This window comes from Pieris brassicae, chromosome 10 (assembly GCF_905147105.1).
Source record: "Pieris brassicae chromosome 10, ilPieBrab1.1, whole genome shotgun sequence".
Classification (NCBI taxonomy): Eukaryota; Metazoa; Arthropoda; class Insecta; order Lepidoptera; family Pieridae; genus Pieris; species Pieris brassicae.
This window is the reverse complement of record NC_059674.1, coordinates 4,462,042-4,484,251: the sequence shown is the minus strand read 5'-3', so window position 1 is coordinate 4,484,251 and position 22,210 is coordinate 4,462,042. Positions and strand designations below refer to the sequence as shown.

Here is a 22,210-nt window from a genome sequence, read left to right as displayed (position 1 = left end):
AAAGAAACTTCTTTAAATAAGCCGTAACAAACTAGACTGTAAAATAATAATAAAATATATTTTTTATTCTCCAATCCGCTTCGACACAATTTTTTTTATGAAAATTGGTCCAGCCGTTTAGGTCCTTAATCCTTTCTTAAGTACCAGCCTTCTTTATGGGCATCTCATATTTCGTTGATTAACTTGACACTAATTGTTATTGTATACGCCTTTTTATGCATCTAAGCGATTTTAATTTATAAAAATAAATTTTATAAATTATTAAATATATGCATAAGATACTAATTAGTATTTTCAACACGATCACTTATTCTTATTTATCGGTTATATTTTCAACTTTAATTTATTACATGACATCTATAAAAAATATTATTGTTGTGTTTGTTGTCATACACACAAAATCTAATGATGGCAACATTCACTCACCATGCGCCAATTCCCGTACAATATCGACAAGGGAATGCCTCAATGCAGCAACATTATTAGCAGCGCTGAGACAAAGCCGACAATGGCAGCCGAAACGGGCTCGATACGACCAAGGAGACTTCACCATTTCTACACTCCTGTAAATGTAATAAAAACTTTAAGTTAAAGAGTATCACGCAAATACTCCACGTAACGCCACTAAATTTCACATAAAGCTGCCCAAAACACCGAACCGTTGTAATATAACCACATGTGTCATTGACGCAAAAAAATTCGCAGTCCCTACTAAATATAACATAGACAAATTTTAGTCGATTATATTGTCGCGAACGCAGTGGGCGGAGCCTGCAACTAGTCACGGCAAAAACAGTACACAACCCTACCGATTCTTCTTTCTATTATTATTAATAACTAATTATTCGGAATATTACTTCGTAATTGAACCATATATATTAACTTGAAACGTACACGCGTATCTACCTACTTAGCCAGTGTCTGTAAATAAAAGGTATAGGACCAGACATTTGCTGACTGTGTGATTGGATACAAAAGATACACTGCAATGTCTGCTTGGGGTTTCTAGAAATTTGTTACAAATGATTCGAATCCGGCGCTACATCCAAAGTAGCCACAGCTACTTGAATATTGTACTAAAGTATGGGTCAAATTCGAGGGATTTCGATTTAACGTCAGTATAATTGATCGGTACAACCAATGTCGTAATAAATAAAATCCATTATATTATTACATTAGGTGTATATCAGATTAGTATAAGTAAAACTATAAACGAACGTAAGTTCTAGACATTATTGAAAACATATTACTCACATATTGGTCCCAATCAGAGTATACATAAGCGCACTGATCTCACACCAGGAGTGATAGACTCCGAGAAGCCATTCCTCAACTGGTTTGAAAGTTCGCGACTCTTCGTCTAAAGACGTTTGTTCCGTCTCTGAAAATATCATAAAAACTATATTGTTAGCAAATTATTAAGTTTTTTTAGCATACTCTTTAAAATTATGATTATTATAATTATTTCGAAAATAAATCTAAAACAATCTAGTAGAATTGTATGCATCATCTGTTCTGCAGCAATGTTTTTTCCAATATCCATAACACTTGCACGGTAAAAAAAATTAAGATGAAACGGGAATGTCGTACAAAAAAGTGAATGACACACAGAAGGCTGATCACTTGTCTATAAAAACTTATCAAAGATACAGCTGCAATCCAAGGCCGAGACCCATAGAGCTGTAACACAGCTAGATAATAACAATTCATTATTACATCATAAATTTAATCATTTAGAAAACAACTTTTAACATGAAAATTAAAAGTATAATCTATTTAAAGAAAACACTTTTTCAACGGATTGAAGTGATGTATTATTATAAACTGTGTAAAAGTTATTTTAAAAAAAGACTAAGTAAAATTTATATTGATTTATACATACCGCAGACAAAGTGAAGTAGAGCAGCTTCATCCTCTGGTGTGACCACTGGTTCCTCGGAGTCAAACATGCCTTCTGACAGTCTGAGTACAACATATTAACTATTATTTGTATATCTCTTAAGTCATATATATCTATCACAAAAAAGATTAGCTCCCGCACCGCAAACTTGTTGAGCAATAAACAAGGGATTGAGCAATAAACAGCGCGGTACACAAACTTCAACTGATTTACCAATCACGCGATCGACACGTCCCCCCCCCCCCCCCACTTGATACCTAAAAATCGCTTCTTCCCAGGCAAGGACATTCTCTACTTAGAGTTATCACTGGATTTCGTCAAACGAGCCACCAAACCAATCACTATTCAAGGCTTAATAAGGGAAACACTTACAAGTCAGGCTGTGTCTCCAAGGCGCCATCGTCTTCCAGAGGCATTTCGTCGCGTGCGCTTTCTTCCGCTGACGCCAACAACTGGAAATAACATTAATTTTAAAGATTTCTTCTTTAAATGTAATTTCCATTTTATAATAAAATTTACTATTAAAAATGATTAGGATGAAATAGAATAAGAATATAAAAATATATTTGGCATACCTGAAGAATATCCTCGTGTCTGATAAGAAAGTGATCTGGCTCTGGTGGGGGTTCAGCACTCAGCAAAGGGAGAAGAAACTGACCCATCGCCGGAGCTTCCACCTAGACATCATAAAAATATACTTATAATACATATCTAGTACAGTACCGTACCGTGGCTACCTTAAAAACTAAGTCTGATTTCACTCTTAACTAAAGTACTTGTTGCCTCTGTCAAATTTTGATAACGCTGAGAAAGAAGGAGCCTGATAACTTTCGATCACATGGTCGTCAAATACTTTGATTTTAAAATATATTAATAAAATTATAGCAGTCGAAACTAGGAGGATGTAATCAATGATCAATAACGTATAGAATTTAAAAAAAAACCTAATTTTTTTATGTTCATGTTTAATAAATAATGAAAAAATTGTTAAGTACTATAGTTATATATAAGTTAAGCCTTATACACCATATGCATCATCCAATAAGCTAGATTTACTCACCAATCCCTTCTCATTTTCCTGATATCCACGGCAAATGTCGTCCATTCTACCACCGTCTTTGTCTGAAGATGCTGAAACCACAATACATATTAAAAAACTCAATCAAAACATTGTGGATAAGTACTGTAATACTTTAAACTATGGATGAATCCGATAACGATAAATCGGCGATACTTAATATCGGCATCGGAGATATTTTAATTGCCGCTATAACGATACTTTTCAAATTTGGCGCTTTAAAAAGGTAATTTAAACGCGCATCTTGTTTGATCTAGTTTGTTGCAAAAGAGAGACATTTTTCCATTTCAATATATTTTTTACATGGTACTTAACTAAACAAAAAATTGTGAGGTGGTTGTGGATATGATGTCTACTTTATTTCAAACAATTTTTTTCCTAAGTATTCTGAATACTTTCTAGAACCTATGTAACTCAAAGTTTTCTTTAGCACTTGCAAACTAGTATTTTTCTTCTGGAAGCAATGTATGTTAAGTGGTAACTTAATAATATACTAGACGGCAAATAGTGTTTTAAACTAACAATTCAACTAAGCTCTTAGTATCCTCTAATCTTTCAACATATCCGTGAGCTTCATTCAAGACAACTTACAAGAGTCATCCAACTCCGTCCATTGGTCATCAGAATCTGAGTCAGCACCCACGTCAGATACGTCCGACACGACTTCAATACGACGCATGCGAAGCGAAGCTGCACGACGAGCTGCAATACTGCGACGACGGCAAACCTATGGAATTTTTTGTTTACTACTAAATAATCAATGTTCTAACTAAAAAAATATTATACAAGATTGGGATAGGGGGGACCTTACCACATAAACAATGCATTATTGTATGGTAAAATGGTAAAGAAAATAAAAATTAACAACAGATGCAGAATTGTGTCCGCTCGGTACCTTTTTGTAAATGCGTTGATTTTCTTTTACTTATGGATTTTGTTTAGACCTGAGGACTATCATTCATAGGTATCTTAACACCCATATATATGCAAAAAAAGTATGTTAAGTGGAAATAAGGTGCCTCTCAAAATTTCTAGTTTTCATTCTTTTATTTCATAGAACATACCTCTTTTCCTTTAGCAATAGTCCGACGCCTCTGCGTACGATGCGGTCGAGTTGCCCGTCGGCCTTTCGCCCCTCGAGCCCCAGACCATGAAGATGATGTAGATGATGAGCCACTGCCTGATGCGCGGTGACCAATCTAAAATAGTCGAGACCAATCAGACATTTACTTTGAAACCTGATTGGAGTCAAATACAAAAAAAATAAGACATCATGAACCAAGTTAGTCACTCTTTATTGCTAATTTGAATCTTAGCCTAATAGTACTGAATATTATTATTAACACAAAATGTCTATACCTAACATGGGATCTACAGAACTCAACTAAAGAAGGACTTTTATGCAACTATAGTTCAAATATACATCTACTACAATTACCATGTGTATTTTATTAAATTTTGTCAACCATACCTGAAATATTAAGTATAATAAGTATATATAATAATAAGTATATAAAATACCACTAAACACCAATGTTACATACAGATTACTATCTACCCATGCAAAAAAAGTATATATTAAACCAGGTTAGTAAGTAAAATTTACAAAGCTTTCATCCTCTTACTATAGACAATTAATTATAATTTTTATCAATTCAATTCAATTTTTTAAATAAAATATTTAAGAAAAGTTACAAGAAAGTATTTGATAATAATGTAACAACATCTAAAAACTAGCTTATCTAATTAAATAGTTTAATTAATTTCATATTTATTGGAATAAATTAATATAAAATCTATGTTCCATCCATAGAATATATAACAATAGAATAGAAAGTATATATTCATATAAATTATTACTATAAAATTCAACAAGAAAATATGTTGATACAAGCCTTATTCTATCATTATATCTTAATAAGAGTACATATAAAATTGAGCTATCAATTTAAATAAGGTATTTTCAAAACAGGTAGTTATTTAGCTTGTTTTGATAAATTTAAGGAAGTTATCATCATAACAATTGGAAAAATTTGTATTTGGAAATCAATTTATAAACAACTTTTACTTCATGATTTTGGTAGTGTTCATGTCAAAAGGTCAATGACACATTCCCATAAAATATATTTTCTATTAGTAAACCCGCTAATATTATATTTTTATAAGACTTAGTCAAATAATCAATGCGGATTATGTTAAAATTACAACTAACAAATGAAATTGATACGAAAATGTGCACTTAATAATCAGTTCATTTGATTTTATTTTCGACAAATCTTTACATACTTACATCACGTATAATTTTTAAAGTGTGTAACAGATCCATCGGAAAATAGTAAAGGGTAGTAAAAGTAAGCTACTTACAGCTATTTCGAAAAGAGACGGAAAATCTTGTTGAGGCTCGTCTGCCAGGCCCGCAAGAAGGCCTAGTTCCGCCCGTAAACCCGCTAACTCGGCTCCAATACGATCCGCGCGATCAGCATCACCCAGCTCATCCTTAAGGATATCTCCTATTTCATCCGACACTGCTGCCACGGCAGACTCAAGCTCATCAGAAGGTCTCCCGGCCTCCGTATCACTCGAACATTTCGGCATGGGAAACATCATTTACAAACAAAAATTTCTAAGTTACACGGTAAACGATACATCTAAAGTTCAAGAACGTTGTACGTAATCACAGTAGCTTTTCAATAACGATTTGGATGATTTGAAAAACCATTTTCTCTTACACACCGAGAGATCCCGAAGATTTTGACAATACCAATATGGCGACGGTATTTTTAGGAATTTATGATCAGCCGTAGACGGATGGAGCATCAAATTTCACTATGGCAACCTTGTGTGTTAAGTGATTAAAGATAATGAAATTGTATACTTTATTACTGTATGAAAAAGTATATCTTTACTTATTTCCATGCAGATTAGAATGAATATAAATAATTAACTTTCACGTATAATACTTTGTATTCAATTCCAGGGTTGCTTATTGTGATTATGTTATTATAAGTTTGTAGACTTTTTCGATAAGTAATTTTCCCCTTTTTAAATATGCACACATTTTATAAATTTTAAAATCTCCTAAAGAGAAACTGTAAAAGGCAAATTTTACAATTCAGACTAGCCACATTTTGATGTAATATAACTTAAAGCTAAAAAAAATTCAAAGACTGTTACTCAGAAATGACATTTGAAATGATGGTGACTAGACTTGACATTTGACGTCAATAACGAGCTCCTGCTGGCACTGCTTATATGCTGTAATGTTTCATAATGTTCGTAAAAATTTAAAACATTAAATAAGTAATGCAGGTAAAATGCTGCAATGCGTCGGGCGTCTTAAATTACTGTTAATAATTTTACATGCCTGTTTAATTTAATTATCTTATATCGAATCTAGTCATCAAATTAATGCTACTTTAAAATCCGAGGAGTTCTTATGTAGTGCACAGTTGACTAAGTTATTTCTTTACTCGCATTATCTTACCATGGCGATTCAAAATAAAGTTCTATACGCATTTCGCGGCTGGATAGCTTTCGTGGCCTTCATGGACCTAGGGACAGCTGGCCGATCATACATAGAAAAAAGGTCCTTTTTAAGCCATAACGGTGAAAATGATCCTTTGGACGGTGAGTAATTTTTACAATTATTTAAAATTATTCAAATTAGTTAAGATATTATGTTATTCTTATTATCTATATTATTGACACTCAATAATTTTGTTACCAATCTAAATTTACAACATAAAATTAGTTTCTGAATAAAATAAATGTTTAACATAAATTTTTAGTAAATAAATTTACTAAAAATTCAATGTTTATAATACATTTCTTGTAAGAGAATTTAATTGATAAAAGTATCTTCCATGGTTTACATGGAGTGTATAGAAGTAGATTATACAGATATAATATATTAGTTTTCTCAGATTGTATGTATCAGTTACTTACTCAATGTACACTAATATTGGGTCTCTTTAAGAAACTTTTATATTATAAAATATGAAAATCAAGTACTTTTTTTCTCTACCTCTCAAAATAATAAATCTCCCCGTATCTAATATGTGATACAGACAGTGAATATCTACTTATTACTTTGATGTATTAAAATTTATGTTTTAGGTACAATATCAAGAATGTTGGGAATGTTTTCTGTCTTGAAAGCTTTGGCATTGATACATTGTACATTGTACATACATTATAGGCCGTAAGTTACTTGATTTTTTTATTGTAATCATAAATTATAGACTGACATTTTAAGAATCTTACATTACACTATGTCCTTTGATGAAATGAAATTAAGACTGAAATTGATAAGTTATAACAAAAATTAAATCTATAAATATGATCAATACAAATTATTAATTATTTAGACTCATGTATTTTGTTGTATTATAATAATAATTAAGAAATTAATAATAGTTTTTGTATGTAAATAAGAAATTAATAATAGTTTTTGTATGTAAAACTCACTGAACAACTTTGGAATAAACTATTTCTAATGATATAGTTTAAAAAGAAACTGATTATTATATAATAAATTCTATATTATATATATAAATAATAATCCAACATATATTCATATATATATGCACTAAAAAAACAAAAACTTATTATTAATTCATTCATTATTATATCTATCTCTTGAACTATATAAAAATATATATATATATATATAGCTTTACTCAATCGCAACCTGGTTATCGGTCTTTTACAATGATTATGATTTTATATCCGCCAAGAAACCCTTCAAAAGTACTTAACTACTTAGCCTAGATAGGTACTATCGCCACTCAATTGGTACAAATGGGTCAAGAATCAGATCATTGAGATTGAATTGCTCTTGACACTATGTTGCAGTGGAAATCAATTATTTTTAACTTGCATCTGAGATATAAACCAATTTATAATCTCTTAAAACTAGATTTCAATTATATCGGTAAGAAAGGCGGAGCGTTATTAGGGTTAAAGATGAACCAAACTTAATCTATTAATTTATAGAAAGGTACTAAAATTAAATAAAAAAATTACTTTAGCCAAGCAATCTCTCTCTATCTTTTAAATAAATTATATTAGCTAGGATCTCATAGTTTTAATTATTACTATAGTGTCTTTATATTTGAGTAGGAAGATAGTTCTATAAAATTGTTGTTTTGGATTTTATTCCTGATATAAATATATCTCTCTAAGTAGAAACATTTGTCTGTTACAGCTTTATAATAAATTATAGTTAATTTTTTTTTAACTACAGACATTTTGGTTAGAGTAACAGATATTCAAGTAAATATATTTTTTTTTAAATTCTTTCGCGCTTTAATACATTCCGAAATCTCTGCTGATGATCCCCTAGCTCTTACTATTTTAATAACAATTTACAATTTATTTAATAATCCGTTAAAAATAAGATAATAACTATAATAGGCAGCGTTCAAGTATTACGTAACGAATTTGGGGGGGGGGTCCCTCTTGTAAAACGTTACGATGCGGGGCGGGGATTGAATTACGCGTTATTGTTGATAAATTTTTTTCACTTTCCAGTACTTCACACCACATAATGGTTAGTTTCAGGTATAAAGAGTCACTGGGGGGGGGGGGGGGTCGTTTTACTATTGGATACAAAAAACGTTACGGTGCGTTTCAGGCCCTCAAGAATCTCCAAAAATTGCGTAACGTAATACTTGAACGCTATATTATAGTTATTACCTTATTTTTATCGGATGTAGAAAGGTGTAAATTGTTATTAAAATAGTAAGAGCACACGTAAAACCTTATACAATAGTTCCTTGTCAGGCTTATTTTAATAAATAAATAAGCTGGGCCTTGCAACAAAGAATTGAAGGAGTTTTAATTGAATTTTCAAGGGTTTTTAAGAAAAAGTTTGAATTCGACAAATGCTGATTATAATCAATGTTAGAAGATTAGTTGCTCCTAGCTGACCCGATAAACGTAGTTCTGTATTAACTATGAATATTAAAATCGAATTGGTACACCAATGAATTATAATTAATAAAAAAAAATATTCAAAAACATTCCTTGAATTTTTTCTGTCAATCGCTGACAATTTCTTCAAACAACTTATGTAAAATTAATATCGTCGTTTTGTATTTTTTTCTTTCATATGAATTTGTGATTTTATCTAGTTATTTTCAACACACATAACTGATATATACTTATATAGATATTTTAAACACTTAAAGAGTGTCATTAATGTAAACATGACATTTACGTAAAAACATCAACGCATCGAAAAACTGTCAATGTAACGATTACTTTAGCAAATATTTCCATTGTTTATCGTTAATATACAGTTCATACAGCCCAGAGATAACATTCTATATATTTCAGAGTTGTTTCAATGGGTTACTGGTCGCTGGTGCTGAATATCGTGCTATATTTCTCTGAAGCCTTCTACTTTCACTCAACTACTCTCAACTTTTATGTGGTCTTCCCATGTGTTTTGAATAGTGAGTTATTTTTTTTATATACTTTCGTTGTTATATTAATATTTGCTATACTATATATAATATTTTTTTTTATTTTAATACAAAACGCGAAACACTTTTTTTAGAACTAGTATATACTAAAGGTGTTATACACATTTGTATAGTTGGACGTGAATAAGTAGGTTTTAGATATGTTTACGAGAGCAGTGTTGACTTAGTTGTAGGTAGACAAAAAGTCTATAAGTGCCGGGGTTCGTAACCTATATGTTATCTATGTGTTAATATTCGCTCGAACAGTTAAGGAAAACATCGTGAGGAACGTCGGCCTAAGATCCAAAAAACGCGACGGCGTGTGACCTGAACGGCTACTTGCCTCTCAGAATCATTTTACTAATTTTAATCCTTTCATTGTCAGTACTTACCCTCCTTGGATTAATCTACCTGCCATCAAAAATAAAACTTTGGGGTACCATCCCCGGTACATCAGGGATGGAGAGGGACTTAGACGATGAAAATGTGCAAATACTTCGACAGATGGGCAATTTCCGAAGACGAAAAGGAAATCCAGTAAAAAATAAGCATGTTTGATTGACAGGTATAACTAGAGTTAAGCGGATGTTGGGCGTTATATATGCCGTAAGTAATTCTAAAGCAACCTATTTGTCCAATCTATACACTATTAGTATCTCTCTATCTCTTGTCTCGCTTTAACAGTATTTGAGTGCGACAAAAATGGCCACCCTGCAGTAATGATTAAGGTCATTTCTAGGTCAATATTTACAATTTAGTAAATTAATATTTTTTGTACAAAATGTTCTTCACAATTAAAGACTCCCTGGGACTTGTCTCCTAAAGAATGTTGTTAAAAAAATATTCACTATTTAAATATATACCTGTCGCAGCCAACTAGCTTAATCAGCCGTTCAATTATCAGCCTAGCCGTTTAACTAACGGCCAGTTGATTAAACAACTAGACAACAAATTTAATTCCACTTTTTGCCAATCTCAAACTCGAAACGAAACTCTTCACACTGTCAATATGGCGTTGGCAAACCACAACTTTGATGGTGTTTTCCAAAGTATCATGATAAACAGTGTGCAGTAGTGACAATAATGTGAAGTTGACTTAAGCAATTTAATTTTAAAAGAAATATATTTTATGTCATATTTATTACGAATGGCCTAAGCATTAGGCAGCCAGTTTATTAAATGTTGTAACAAACGCTACGGCTTAATATCTTTCGGGCTGTTAGTTAAACGGCTAGGGTGTTAATTGAACGGCTAATTAAGCTAGTTGGCTGCGACATACCTACCGAAAAAAATACTTGATATTTCAGTTGTAATGAGTACGACATGCAGCTTATGTAACTTAGAAGTTTGCTTCGACGTTGACTTGTATAATATTTGCAATATTTTTCCCTTCAAACCTTAACATTAGGCTTAGAAGTATTTGAATTTATAGAACATTGTCTTAAGATGCACGATGTTGTTTTGCAAGGCACTTTCCTATTTCCACCTTTGCCTTATAAGACTTGTTTAATGTGATTCCCTTATTACTGGATTGTTTCGTGGATTTATACACTAACTATTTATTGCGACATTTTCTTTGCGTTGTATTGAAAAATGTCAGTTGTCAGTTAATACTTGGAATGAAGTGTTCGCAGTAGCTTGCGCGATGACCAATAGTATTTTATCGTTTTAATTGCAAAAATCATGCATTACTTACCTAAAAGCTTATGAAGTAGGTGATCAAATATGGTTGAATGTGATAATACACAATAATGCGGGTGTTAAAAACAGTGCTAACTCGTCCGATATATGTCTTTTCCCTCTTGCCACCTTTTTCCGGGATTCACCTTATATCCGCATTGTAAGGAAACCGCAAACAGCTATTCATCACTTCCTCATTTTTCCGACTTTCGTTATTTTATCTTAATTTTGAATTGAATATATTTTTTACCATTAATTGCGCAGTCTTGCAATCATCTAGGGTTTGTTTAGTTTATTCCATAACACGTCCAATGCCTCAGAATAAGGATATTTTATCTTAATGGCGTATCGCCTAAATGTTGGGATAGAGTTGGTTTGTTTGGTAGATTAAGCCTACTCAATAACGTGGCGTAGACATGCCATGTCTATTTGAAGAAAAAGAAAAACCAGTACTTGTTTTAAAATCTCTATCAGTTTAAGGCAAAGCACAGTAGACTATGCATTAACACTTAAATAATTTCTTAGGATTAGAAAGTTTAATCTATAAAAGCGCCAATATTAAACTATATAGAAATCTACGCCAACAAACCAAAAACTAATTTTCTATACGTAGATAAACACAATTTTTACAAAATGGACTCATTTGTACAAATCTGTGCCAAGGAAATATATTTAATGTTATTTATAATGTAGGTCTACCGCCTAAGACCCAAGCCCTCCATAGTTATAATATTTCTATGGGGTCAAATGTTTGTAAATTATCGGTTTAGTTTGTGAATTTAAACTACTTTGATTGAGACCCTTACAGTTCATACAGTAGTGTTAATAATAAGTCACTGCATATTATTTCAAACTTTACTAACAGTATATACGGATAAGTATGGCGTTTATTACTTCAATGATTTTTATGCGGATTGAAACCTTTTCCTATTTTCGTAAAAATGTCGTACTGTAAAGAAGTGGATACTTATTATAAAAAGTGTATGATTTACTGTCGCGCTCCGTGTTGGAAGTATCCTTCCTTCCTTAGTAGTTAATCCTTCGGTCCGGAGTGGTAAATACCATTAGATTTCAAAATTCTAAACAGTCCTCTGCATCCGTAAGGTAAGCCCATAGCTGTATAGTATAACAGTTATGGGCAGACTGATCAGACTGATCAGTATTTTTGTTTTTTTTTAAAGTCCTTCATCCACATATCAAGTAGGTCGTATTGCAAAGTGTTTTGAATATTTATAGAGGATTTTGAAACGAAATAAATTTCTTTAATAATTTCCGCCAATTTCTTTTTGTTTTAACACCTTAAACTAGATAAGGCTATGTTTTTTTTTATAGTTTGTTTACCTTTTCGTACTAATGCACGGTTTAATAAATTTTCAGATCCTCCTAATAGTTATTAATGTTTTGATTTCTAAGAGTTACCATGATTTTTATAAACTATAGACACTTTTGTAAGCTATGTAGAAATCCGCTTTTCCAGAATAAGTTAGAAGAGTGAAGAAGAGAAAAGACTTTCTGGAATACGCGTAGTGCTTTAATAGTTTTTTACTGTACTTATAAAAAAAATCCTATATATTATAACTGTGAGTTCTGTGCAACAGTATGAAAATTATTTACCAAAGAATGTTAGTCTGTTTACAGATTTAATTAGACTAGACCAGTGGTGGGCAAACTTTTTAATGCCGGGACACAAAGTTTAAGAAAATCTAGAGGAAAGCCAGAATTATAGAATAAATGCATTGTTGTTAAAGCTTTTAATTATATAATGTTATAAAAACAATACAAATCTACTTTTCATCTCGACTGTCAAAACGTAATTATAACAGGCCACATACAATCCATGCTGATGGACCCTATAGGGGACCCCCGAAGAGGTCCTGGTACTGGACTAGACTATAGTAAACTTCAGACAATTTATATTAATGCCATAGTGACAGGTGCTTTCTGAATGACTGCTCGAACGCGACCATTAAATTGAATTTTAACTATGTAGTTATTTTACTAACAGAAAATTCAATATCGCCATATGAATATTGACTTTATTTATAGTCATTAATAGTATTATACCGCTAGTCAAGTCCTCTCAAGAATTTCAATTCAATTAATAAGTGCAATCGCGTTCATTTTCAACATGGGTCACTAGTCATAATTTTGAAAGAACCCAATATCGATTTTTTGTACTTCAGCTTTATTTTTGTGAATTGTCTTCTTTTTCTAAATACGACTCACATTTGTAATTCTAGTGTTAAATAACGAATATTGTCAAAAGGACCACACTCACATAGTGCCATATCAATTTGTTAAGTTTTACAAATAAAACACGATTGTAAATATAATTGTTTTATTTCCCTTCCACCGTTTTTAAATAAAATAAATAATAATACTTAGCTTAGAAATAATTATTGACATGTTCCATTTGAATACTGCAAACGGTTACAATATAGGTTACAATAATATTTTTGTCGGCAACTATTTCTAAACGCTCGGTATAGTTGTAATAATGTGTCATATAATTCATACTGTAAAAAAATGGATAGGAATGTTATTTTTTTTATAAACTTCTTCTAACTGGTCCCATTTATGTTGTAATAGTATAATAATAGTTATCAATAGTAATCTGGTACAGGCGCGCACGCGATCTTCACAAAGTCCTCATAACGAACAGAGCCATTGTTAGAAACATTTGCCTCACGGAAAATGTTGTCTACCTGTAATTATTAAATATTAATTATTTGTATTGAACTCAGTTTATTGCTTGTAATGCTTCAAACGAGTATATCACAAAATCATCATAGACAATATGATGATTTAGTGAATATTATTTATTTATTTGTTCCATAATCTCGTTCCAGCACCTGAAACACCACCTCAGTTGGGTTTAAATAAGAAAATGATTTCACGCTTTAATACAATACTTCTTCAGAGAAATGGTTATAAAAATAATGTTTTGCAAATGTACAAATAAAAGGCGGACACAACTAATAAAAACTGGTTCGAAAACTGTTAGTGTAGCACACATACCAAATCTTGCTCTCATCTCAAAGCATAGTATCTGCTCTTGGCTGCTCGTATATTAGGGCACTTGTATAATGTGGAACCACTGTATACATAACTTGTACTCTATTTGTGTTCAACATTAATTGTATGGAAAAAAAATTCCCAAAGTCAAAACAAAATTATTTTGTTTGTAAAGCCAGTACTGTACTAACCTCGCGTGCCGATAAGCCTTCGCCCCAATTCTGTAGCAAAGTCCGCAACTGTTTTGCTGGTATTGTTCCATTTTTGTCATTGTCTGCTGCTTTGAAAGCGATTACTACCTTAAATGGGGATTTTAACATTGATTGCATAAAACACAAACTTTTTTGGTAATTCTAAAGAAAACAAGCATAAATATATGTTTACTGGTGCTCAAGACAGAATCACTTTTCAAAGGCAATTTGTCTTTGTCTGTAGGTCCTGTAAACCAGAATCAGAAATACTTGATTCAGTAGAAACAATGCATTGTGCATTGTTCAGTTAAGATGTTTAAAGGTTTACAATACAAACTATATAGGGCTGCAGTAATTTCATAAACTTTTAATGAGTAATAGTGTCTTATGTATAATAAATATTTCTGTAGGATGTGATGGTTAAAAATTGTACACCAATAGAAATATGAATCTATCATCATTCACCTCATGTGGTAGATTTTCAGCTCTGGAATGTATGTGCATCACCTCCAAGAAATCAGCAAAGGACATTTTACCACCTTTTCCTTTCAAGTAGCCTGGAAAATTTATAAGTTTATTCAACTACTAAATTACTGCATAATATGTATAGTATAGAAAATATTGTGCAGCCTAAGGCCTTTGTAACAGCAATGAAAAACAAGGCAATTATAGAAATTTTATGGTAAGGGAGGGATCAATGAAGGGGTTTGCAGATAGTAAAATACTAGGTTTTCTTAATTTTAATATAAAACTAAATTCTATCAAATAATGTATATTTTTATGCCAGTTGTAATTTTACATGTGTGCAATTTGTAGGACTATAGCATAGCATTTGCTAAATTGTTTTCTTTATAGTTATATATAAATATATATTAGCACTTATATACATATTATAAAAATCATGCAAGCTTCAAAAAACATAGTTTTTAGAAGAAGATTTACATAATCTTACAGTATAAAAATTTAAGCCTTATTAAAACAAATGTGCAATAGTATAATAATCCATAAAAAATATTTCATTTACCAGTGAGTTCTTGTATGGTGGGACTCATTCCTAAAGATCTCATGACCACTGTTAATTCATCCAGTGACGTTATCTGTCCTGACCGAGCAAATAAGTAGAAACATTCACGGAACTCTGAAACCAGAGACAAACTTATTGTTTATACTAAAATAGCAAAGCACTTTTAAAAATATTTATCTTAAAAGTTATATCAGTTTAATTGATAATTAATAGTACATAAAGTCTGTTTTGATTTAAAATTATATACTTATTTTCAATTAAATACAAACACTGAAAATGATTACAAAAACCTAGTCTCTTAAAAACCACAGTTATTTGGCCTACTTTGAACTATGGTATATAAGTTTTATATATTTTACAGATGAACCTGAGTTGAAAGATGATATTCTATAATGTAAGTGGGTTATGTTTAGCCTTACCATCTATATCTTGTTCTTTGAAATATCGAGCCTGTAAGTAAAAAAGATAAATAATAATGTCAATTAAAAACTAAAAATAATTATTACTTTAAATAGGCATACCATTTTAAAATGAATTTAAATAAGTATGAAACAGAGTTAAAATTCGTCAGGAAAATCGAAAACTGTATATCTCGAAAGTCGTAAAGAGAATATATTTATTTAGAAAATAGTTTCACAATTTACATTAGTTTACGTTTTAGGATTTGATAAAACTAAAAGAGACTCAAAATAGTAATTGTCATTTGTCAGTAACTTGCCGCCATTTTGAATTGAATGCAAGGGTTTTGGACACAAAACATTTAAGTTCTTAAAAGCAATGTAATGATTTATAATATATGTATAAGATTTATATTCAGATGTTTAATATTTATATAGTCATAATTTATTTATAAATAAGTACTTGTATCTCTTTATATTGTTAACAATTTATGTGACGTGTAAATTGTCATAAATATGAATCATCAGTCAACTTGTCAGTAGGGAAAATGGAGTTTTCCAATCAGCTGAGACACCAGTGACAATTTTGAAAATAATCAATGGTTATTTTTCTCCCTCTTCCAATTAGTGTGTAAATTATTACATAAAAGATTGTCAGTTGCTATAAAACTTGTGATGTGTAAAGTGATAATGCTTTAAACCCAAATAATTACGTGAGTACTGAACCCATTTTCTGATAATTCATAACAATCGATTTGCCCTTATGTTAGGCAATAGATAACGTAAAAGCTAAGCGTAAACATTTCCGGAATTGACATCACCTTCTTCGCAAATACTTTGCTCTTCTAGCTGATTTAAAAAGCAATGGACATTTTTTTTATAATCAGTGATAATGTTTTATTCAATACAAAAATGAAAAACTACTCGCATATTGTGGCTATTATAAAAATATAATCACAATAATTTCTTATAGTTGACATGTTAATTAAAATATACTTATATATATATATATATATATATATATATATATATATATATATATATATATATATACTCCTTGAAAGTTTCTCAACATACAAATTATCAAAGCAACAATGTAAGTTGGAAATTAACCTATAAAACTAACAATCTTCTAATTCCCCCATATTAGACATCAAGGCCATTGGACTATTTATATAAGGTTATGTATAGTTTTTATGGAAAAATTAATGCAAATATATTATCCATGTTATTATAACAACTAAGCTTATTAAGTTTATTTTTCAATTTAACCCATTGTGATGGTAAGATTATTTCAACAGATAAATCTTACTCAGTTATAACTAATTTGTTATAAACTAAAAATAAATTATTTAAATTTATTTCAGATTCAAAACGTCTGTTTAGGAAACATGGAAGAACCTGACTCAATACAAACAAGAGTAAATAAAAAAATATCATAATTACAATTTAGCTCTAGTCAAATTTTATTTAATTTATTTAATCAATAATTTTATTCCATATTTAATTGTTTACAAAACAATGCTGTAAAGTTACCAAAGTATATAATACAATATAATTAAATATAAATGTTATTAAGTATATGGGACTGCTGGAAGGGGGACCAAGATAGTGACAAAAGAGAAAGGAAAGATAAAATGGCTGCTACTATGGTAGAAACCCCACCCCCTCAGCTGATCACAACAATTGAATGGAGTATGATGGATAAAAGCAAATTCTTTCCGCTGTACACATTGAGTAGTTTTACAGGTATGGGTAATTCATTCTTATTGTACATACACCCAGAGCTAATTTATGTAGAGTTAAAAATAAAATTTTGAATAGATTTCAAAGAAAGTTCTGTAGTGTATATTTTATTTATTGTAACTAAAAATATTATCGTATACAGTATGTGGTTAAAATAAGTCAAGATTAAAATTAATATTCCAGTGTAGTGGAATTTACACATTTTGCTTATTCTATATATAATAAGATACTTAGAACTACTAGTAGTGATATTATATATATTGAAGAATGAAATAATTTTGATCTTTAAATGATTTATTGAAATTAGTATAAAAAACATATATATTGACAAACTTAGTAATTAAGTTTATGTTAATAGATACTATATTTTTTTTTTATTCCAGTACGCTGTGCCCTCTACCCCTTAACACTTGTGAAAACGCAAATACAAGTACAGCGCAAAAAGGAAGCTTACAAAGGTGTATCAGATGCTATATCAAAGATATACAGGGCTGAGGGTGTCACCGGCCTTTATAGAGGCTTTTGGCTATCCAGTGTAAGTTAATTGTAGTACTCATAAATTGTTTTTTATAATTAATTTATAATACTAACATATTATCAACGTGATTTGTAGTTGGTTTTGGGATTCAAAAATTTGGTGGTAATTTTTTCTGACTTAATATTGAATCCAAAATCGCCATTGAATTAAAACAGTAAAATTACTAACATAACAAAAAACAGTTTCAGATAATATCAGGGGTATTTTACATTTCTACATACGAAGGTGTAAGACACGAACTAGGCAACTATGAAGTCTCCCCGAGGGCAAAGTCGTTTATTGCGGGAGGCTGTGCATCATTAGTGGGACAGACTGTCATAGTGCCGTTTGATGTTCTCAGTCAGCATCTGATGGTGCTAGGTCTGGTTAAAGGGTCGCCTGGTGGCGTACATAACTCTGTAAGTAAATTTTATTATACCATTAAAGTTACTGGTAACAATAAGCCATGTTAATTTTTGAAGTGAAATTTCTTTATCGGCGTTGTAAAAAAAATTCCGTCACATTTTTCGGTTACGCGTCACATTTTCCCGTTACGCGCATATTTTTCTTGTCCCTATCACAGTTGATTCGAAGATTACTTTCTCCAGCGGAGTAGGGATACCATGTCGTTTAATAGTGATAAAAATAATTATATTACAATTTATGAAATTCTGTAATAATCTTAGTAGTAATAAGGTAAAATGAAATAATTGTATTATTTGTATTCATGTCTATGGTAGTAAAAGCCTTTTGTTAAACTTTATCTAATTTAACTTAATTTAACCAATTTCTGTAAAGTTGCATATAGTAGATCATTTTTCGAAAAATAAGGTCATATATAAGTTTCACTTCTTACGTGTGTACATTATTAGTACACGCACATTTTTTTAAAGTTGGTAAATATCAAAAGCGTTACATGTTACAGCGTCTATGTATGTATGTATGTGTCTAAATAACAACTAATAATTAATGAATTCATTCACTATGAAACAATTTTTGTTCTGCGTCTGTTACGTTAATCTTGTTTTTTTTAAAGTAAATCAAGTCTTTGTTTTATGCTTTATGAATGAAAAAAAACTGCGTTCTATAATTACTATTTGCTATGCGTCATTTCATATATTCTTTCAATAAATATACACTTTATTGCTCTTAAGTGTGTCAACATAACTAAAAAGCGACCTCATAATAAAATATATTTGTTTAATCCGATTTCAGAAAGGGGATTTTTAATTGAATTTATTTACAGAAAGTGAACCCGCTAGGCCTCGACTTGGAACGTCGCTGGTCTAAAAGCGGTTTGGCCCGAGAGGTGGCCGTTCGCGTGTATCGGCTCCATGGTCCTTTGGGATACTATCGTGGGTACGCGGCATCGCTTGCGGCCTATGTTCCCAATTCAGCGCTATGGTGGGCGCTTTATACCGCATACCAGGGTGAGTGACACCCAGTTGCTAACACAAGAAATGCTTTGCAAATCAGTGGAGATGTTTGTATTTTGTATGCAAAGAAAAAAATACTAAGCGCCTTATTTTGTAAATTTAAAATAATTTACAGAAGAAGTGAGTAGTACATCGTATTAATTTCTTTTGATAGCTGATATTAGAGTACTCTATAAATACTTACTTAGTTAAGACAATTTATTTATTAAGTCTGCGACTGAGAACAAGTCATAAGAGTGCTAACTCTAGTCTGATAGAGATTGAAATTTAAAGTGATTTATACTTGGTAATTTGTCAATATTTTAAATTTTATGAGGTAATTTCATGGTTTGATGGCGTTTGATATGGTTTAAAAATTAAAAGTTTGTTATAATAGGCATCAAAATGGGTACCTAAAAATCCACACATTTAAAAAAAATCAGAGGTGCTACAACCTTTTTAGGTCTGGGGCTCAGATTTCTGTAACTGTTTCATGAGCATTTGTTTATCGAATAGGCAAGGTTATCAGCCTTTTGTACCTGACCCACGCCGTCGACTTTTAAGATCTAAGGCAATACGGTTTCCTCACGATTTTCCTTCGCGTTCGAGCGAATGTTAAATCCGCACATAAAAAGAAAGTTCATTGGTGGACAGCCGGGGATAGAACCTACGATCTCAGGAATGAGAGTCGCACGCTGAAGCCACTAGGCCACCACTAAATTACTTGATATGATAGATTTAAAATAAAAAATACATTAATTAAAAAAATTGTACCGTATATCTTCTATGGAAATCTTTGAACCTAATATGATAGTCGATTATACATTGTAATCGACGTCCTGGTGGCCAGGAAAACTTTTTTTTATCGTTAAAAACATGTTTTCTTATATCATATCCTATATATAAAAGATTCATATTAATTGACAGATGAACTTCTCAAAGTAAGTCCGTCCTGGGTGTCGTACCTGTTGATACAATGCGTTGCGGGGACTCTCGGAGGATTTACCACGACAATACTGACGAATCCCTTGGACATCGTACGCGCTAGGCTACAGGTATCGTAATTGTAGTTCAAATTTGCACTAAAAAGATTTAATGTATTTCATGAAATAATAATTTTAAAATCATTTATTGAAGAAGTCTTTACGGTTATAAATTTAATTATTTTTTTATGTCAAAATGAATATGTATTTATATTATAATCGAAAATGGTTTAAATAAAGAAAGAATACATTTATTAAAGCACACATACATAAAAAAAGATATACATTATTTGATCTAATCTGCTTTAAATTAGTGTTACCAGCAACACTTCAGTCGGCCTTAACTATTTTGGAATGGCACCTGTATAGCTGTCAACTGTAAAATTATAATTATGATTTACAATTTTTTTATTTGTACGGAGGGCCCTTCAAGTAATACGTAACCAAATTTACTGAAATTTATTCCCCCCCCCCCTCTTCTTGTCAGCAAAATTGGTCACCGCTGTCTAAAATAACAGTTCATAAACGTATTAATTTTTGGAGGACTCCTCGAAAATGCATTTCGTTTTCAAGCATATACAATGTGTACGACACAGATACCGGCAAACTTGTTGAGCATTAAACAAGTGGGAGAAAGTTTGCGCATCGTACACAGCGCGGGACACAAACGTCAACTGATTTACCAATCACGCGATCGACACGTCACCCCCCCCCCCCCCTTGATACTTGAAAATCGCTTCTGCCCAGGCATGGACATTTGTTAAAGATGTTTGCCGGTATCTGATAGTAATACGTGTAAAAAGTAGATAATTACTGTTGACGTAATCAAAAATAAGAAAGATTCCCCCTCCCTCCTAGAGTACTTACGTAATACATGAACGGCCTCACGTCTATCAGTTCCGCTAGTAACATATAATTGTGTTCAATGAAAATAAATTAATATTACATTACTACATTTACTGAATACCAAACGTCTCATTCCAGTTTGGTTTTTATTTAGAATGTTTACATATCAATTATGTTGCCGCTAAAAATAAAAAAGGAATGAATTACAACTTTAGGTTGAAGGCGTCAGCTCGATGCGAGAAGTGGTTAAAGAACTGTGGAAAGAAGAGGGTCTGATTGGTCTATACATGAAGGGGCTGTCAGCGAGACTAGTCCAGTCCGCATGTTTCTCCTTCTCTATAATACTAGGTTATGAGACGATAAAACGAGTAAGCGTCAGCGATGAGTATAGAACGAGAGTGCGCTGGTGAAATAAATGTGATCTATACTAGATTTTGTTGTTTGAATTACACCTAAACATATGAACTTTATTGTCGCTACAATATATTAATATTTTTTATTTATATTATTATTGTCGATGTTAAATAATTTGATAGCAACTGCGGGTGCGGAAGCCGGGCTAGAGTTTAGTTCTAACGTGCCGGACATTCGCCTGTGGTACATAGCTGCACACTTTTGCTTAAATAATATTTTTTTATTAGTCTTAGCATAAACACAAGCTTCTAAATATTTTTAGGAATTTACGTTGCAAGTGCCTCGTCTTATATTATGGAAAATGGGTGAAATAACTGTCATCTCAACTAGATATTTTCTTTGAATCATCCAAAAATTATAAACAGTCAAATAATAAGTATCCATAGGTACTTATATTCGCGTTATAAGAGATAATGATGGTGAAATATGTGAATCAACCCATAAATTCAGCTACATACCAAGCCTGCAAACATGTTTTTTAATGCTTTTATAGTTATTTGCCGAATAGTTAATGAAATACATAAAATCTAAACTAG

At 31.4% G+C, this 22,210-nt stretch overlaps 4 protein-coding genes across 8 annotated transcripts in view; 2 read left to right on the top strand and 2 right to left on the bottom strand.

Moving 5' to 3' along the window:
• Positions 1-5,779, bottom strand: part of LOC123715778 — a 44,421-nt gene extending 38,642 nt beyond the window's left edge. For 2 of the 3 annotated variants that reach the window (XM_045671070.1, XM_045671071.1), the window contains exons 1-9: positions 5,343-5,779; positions 4,043-4,177; positions 3,570-3,705; positions 2,961-3,031; positions 2,476-2,577; positions 2,273-2,352; positions 1,883-1,962; positions 1,255-1,381; positions 427-563 (exon numbers count right to left, since the gene is read on the bottom strand). In XM_045671070.1, coding sequence (XP_045527026.1) covers positions 427-563; positions 1,255-1,381; positions 1,883-1,962; positions 2,273-2,352; positions 2,476-2,577; positions 2,961-3,031; positions 3,570-3,705; positions 4,043-4,177; positions 5,343-5,585 — 1,111 coding nt within the window. In that variant the 5' untranslated portion in view covers positions 5,586-5,779. The remainder of the gene's footprint in view (positions 1-426; positions 564-1,254; positions 1,382-1,882; positions 1,963-2,272; positions 2,353-2,475; positions 2,578-2,960; positions 3,032-3,569; positions 3,706-4,042; positions 4,178-5,342) is intronic. The other variant, XM_045671069.1, reaches the window with a different exon arrangement.
• Positions 5,780-6,211: 432 nt separating this feature from the next.
• Positions 6,212-12,872, top strand: LOC123714807. Of its 2 annotated transcripts, XM_045669346.1 has the most exons (5): positions 6,212-6,605; positions 7,095-7,179; positions 9,318-9,436; positions 9,831-10,010; positions 12,753-12,872. In XM_045669346.1, exons 1-4 carry the CDS (start codon positions 6,464-6,466, stop codon positions 10,001-10,003), a joined length of 519 nt encoding a protein of 172 aa, XP_045525302.1. In that variant the 5' UTR covers positions 6,212-6,463; the 3' UTR covers positions 10,004-10,010; positions 12,753-12,872. The 2 variants fall into 2 exon arrangements, with proteins under 2 accessions (XP_045525302.1, XP_045525301.1); XM_045669345.1 differs by having other exon boundaries at positions 9,831-12,872.
• A 577-nt stretch (positions 12,873-13,449) lies between these two features.
• Positions 13,450-16,038, bottom strand: LOC123714808 (calmodulin-like protein 4). Its single transcript, XM_045669347.1, has 6 exons — positions 15,877-16,038; positions 15,775-15,805; positions 15,356-15,469; positions 14,797-14,888; positions 14,332-14,439; positions 13,450-13,830 (listed from the first exon to the last, which is right to left on the bottom strand). Exons 1-6 carry the CDS (start codon positions 15,877-15,879, stop codon positions 13,729-13,731), a joined length of 450 nt encoding a protein of 149 aa, XP_045525303.1. The 5' UTR covers positions 15,880-16,038; the 3' UTR covers positions 13,450-13,728.
• A 250-nt stretch (positions 16,039-16,288) lies between these two features.
• LOC123714805 (solute carrier family 25 member 44) lies at positions 16,289-21,692 on the top strand. Of its 2 annotated transcripts, XM_045669344.1 has the most exons (8): positions 16,289-16,466; positions 17,121-17,174; positions 17,333-17,502; positions 17,883-18,034; positions 18,220-18,435; positions 19,263-19,446; positions 20,359-20,486; positions 21,476-21,692. In XM_045669344.1, the coding sequence occupies exons 3-8, from the start codon at positions 17,391-17,393 to the stop codon at positions 21,668-21,670; spliced, it is 987 nt and encodes a 328-aa protein (XP_045525300.1). In that variant the 5' UTR covers positions 16,289-16,466; positions 17,121-17,174; positions 17,333-17,390; the 3' UTR covers positions 21,671-21,692. The 2 variants fall into 2 exon arrangements, with proteins under 2 accessions (XP_045525300.1, XP_045525298.1); XM_045669342.1 differs by having other exon boundaries at positions 17,121-17,502.
• The last annotated feature ends 518 nt before the right edge of the window (positions 21,693-22,210 follow it).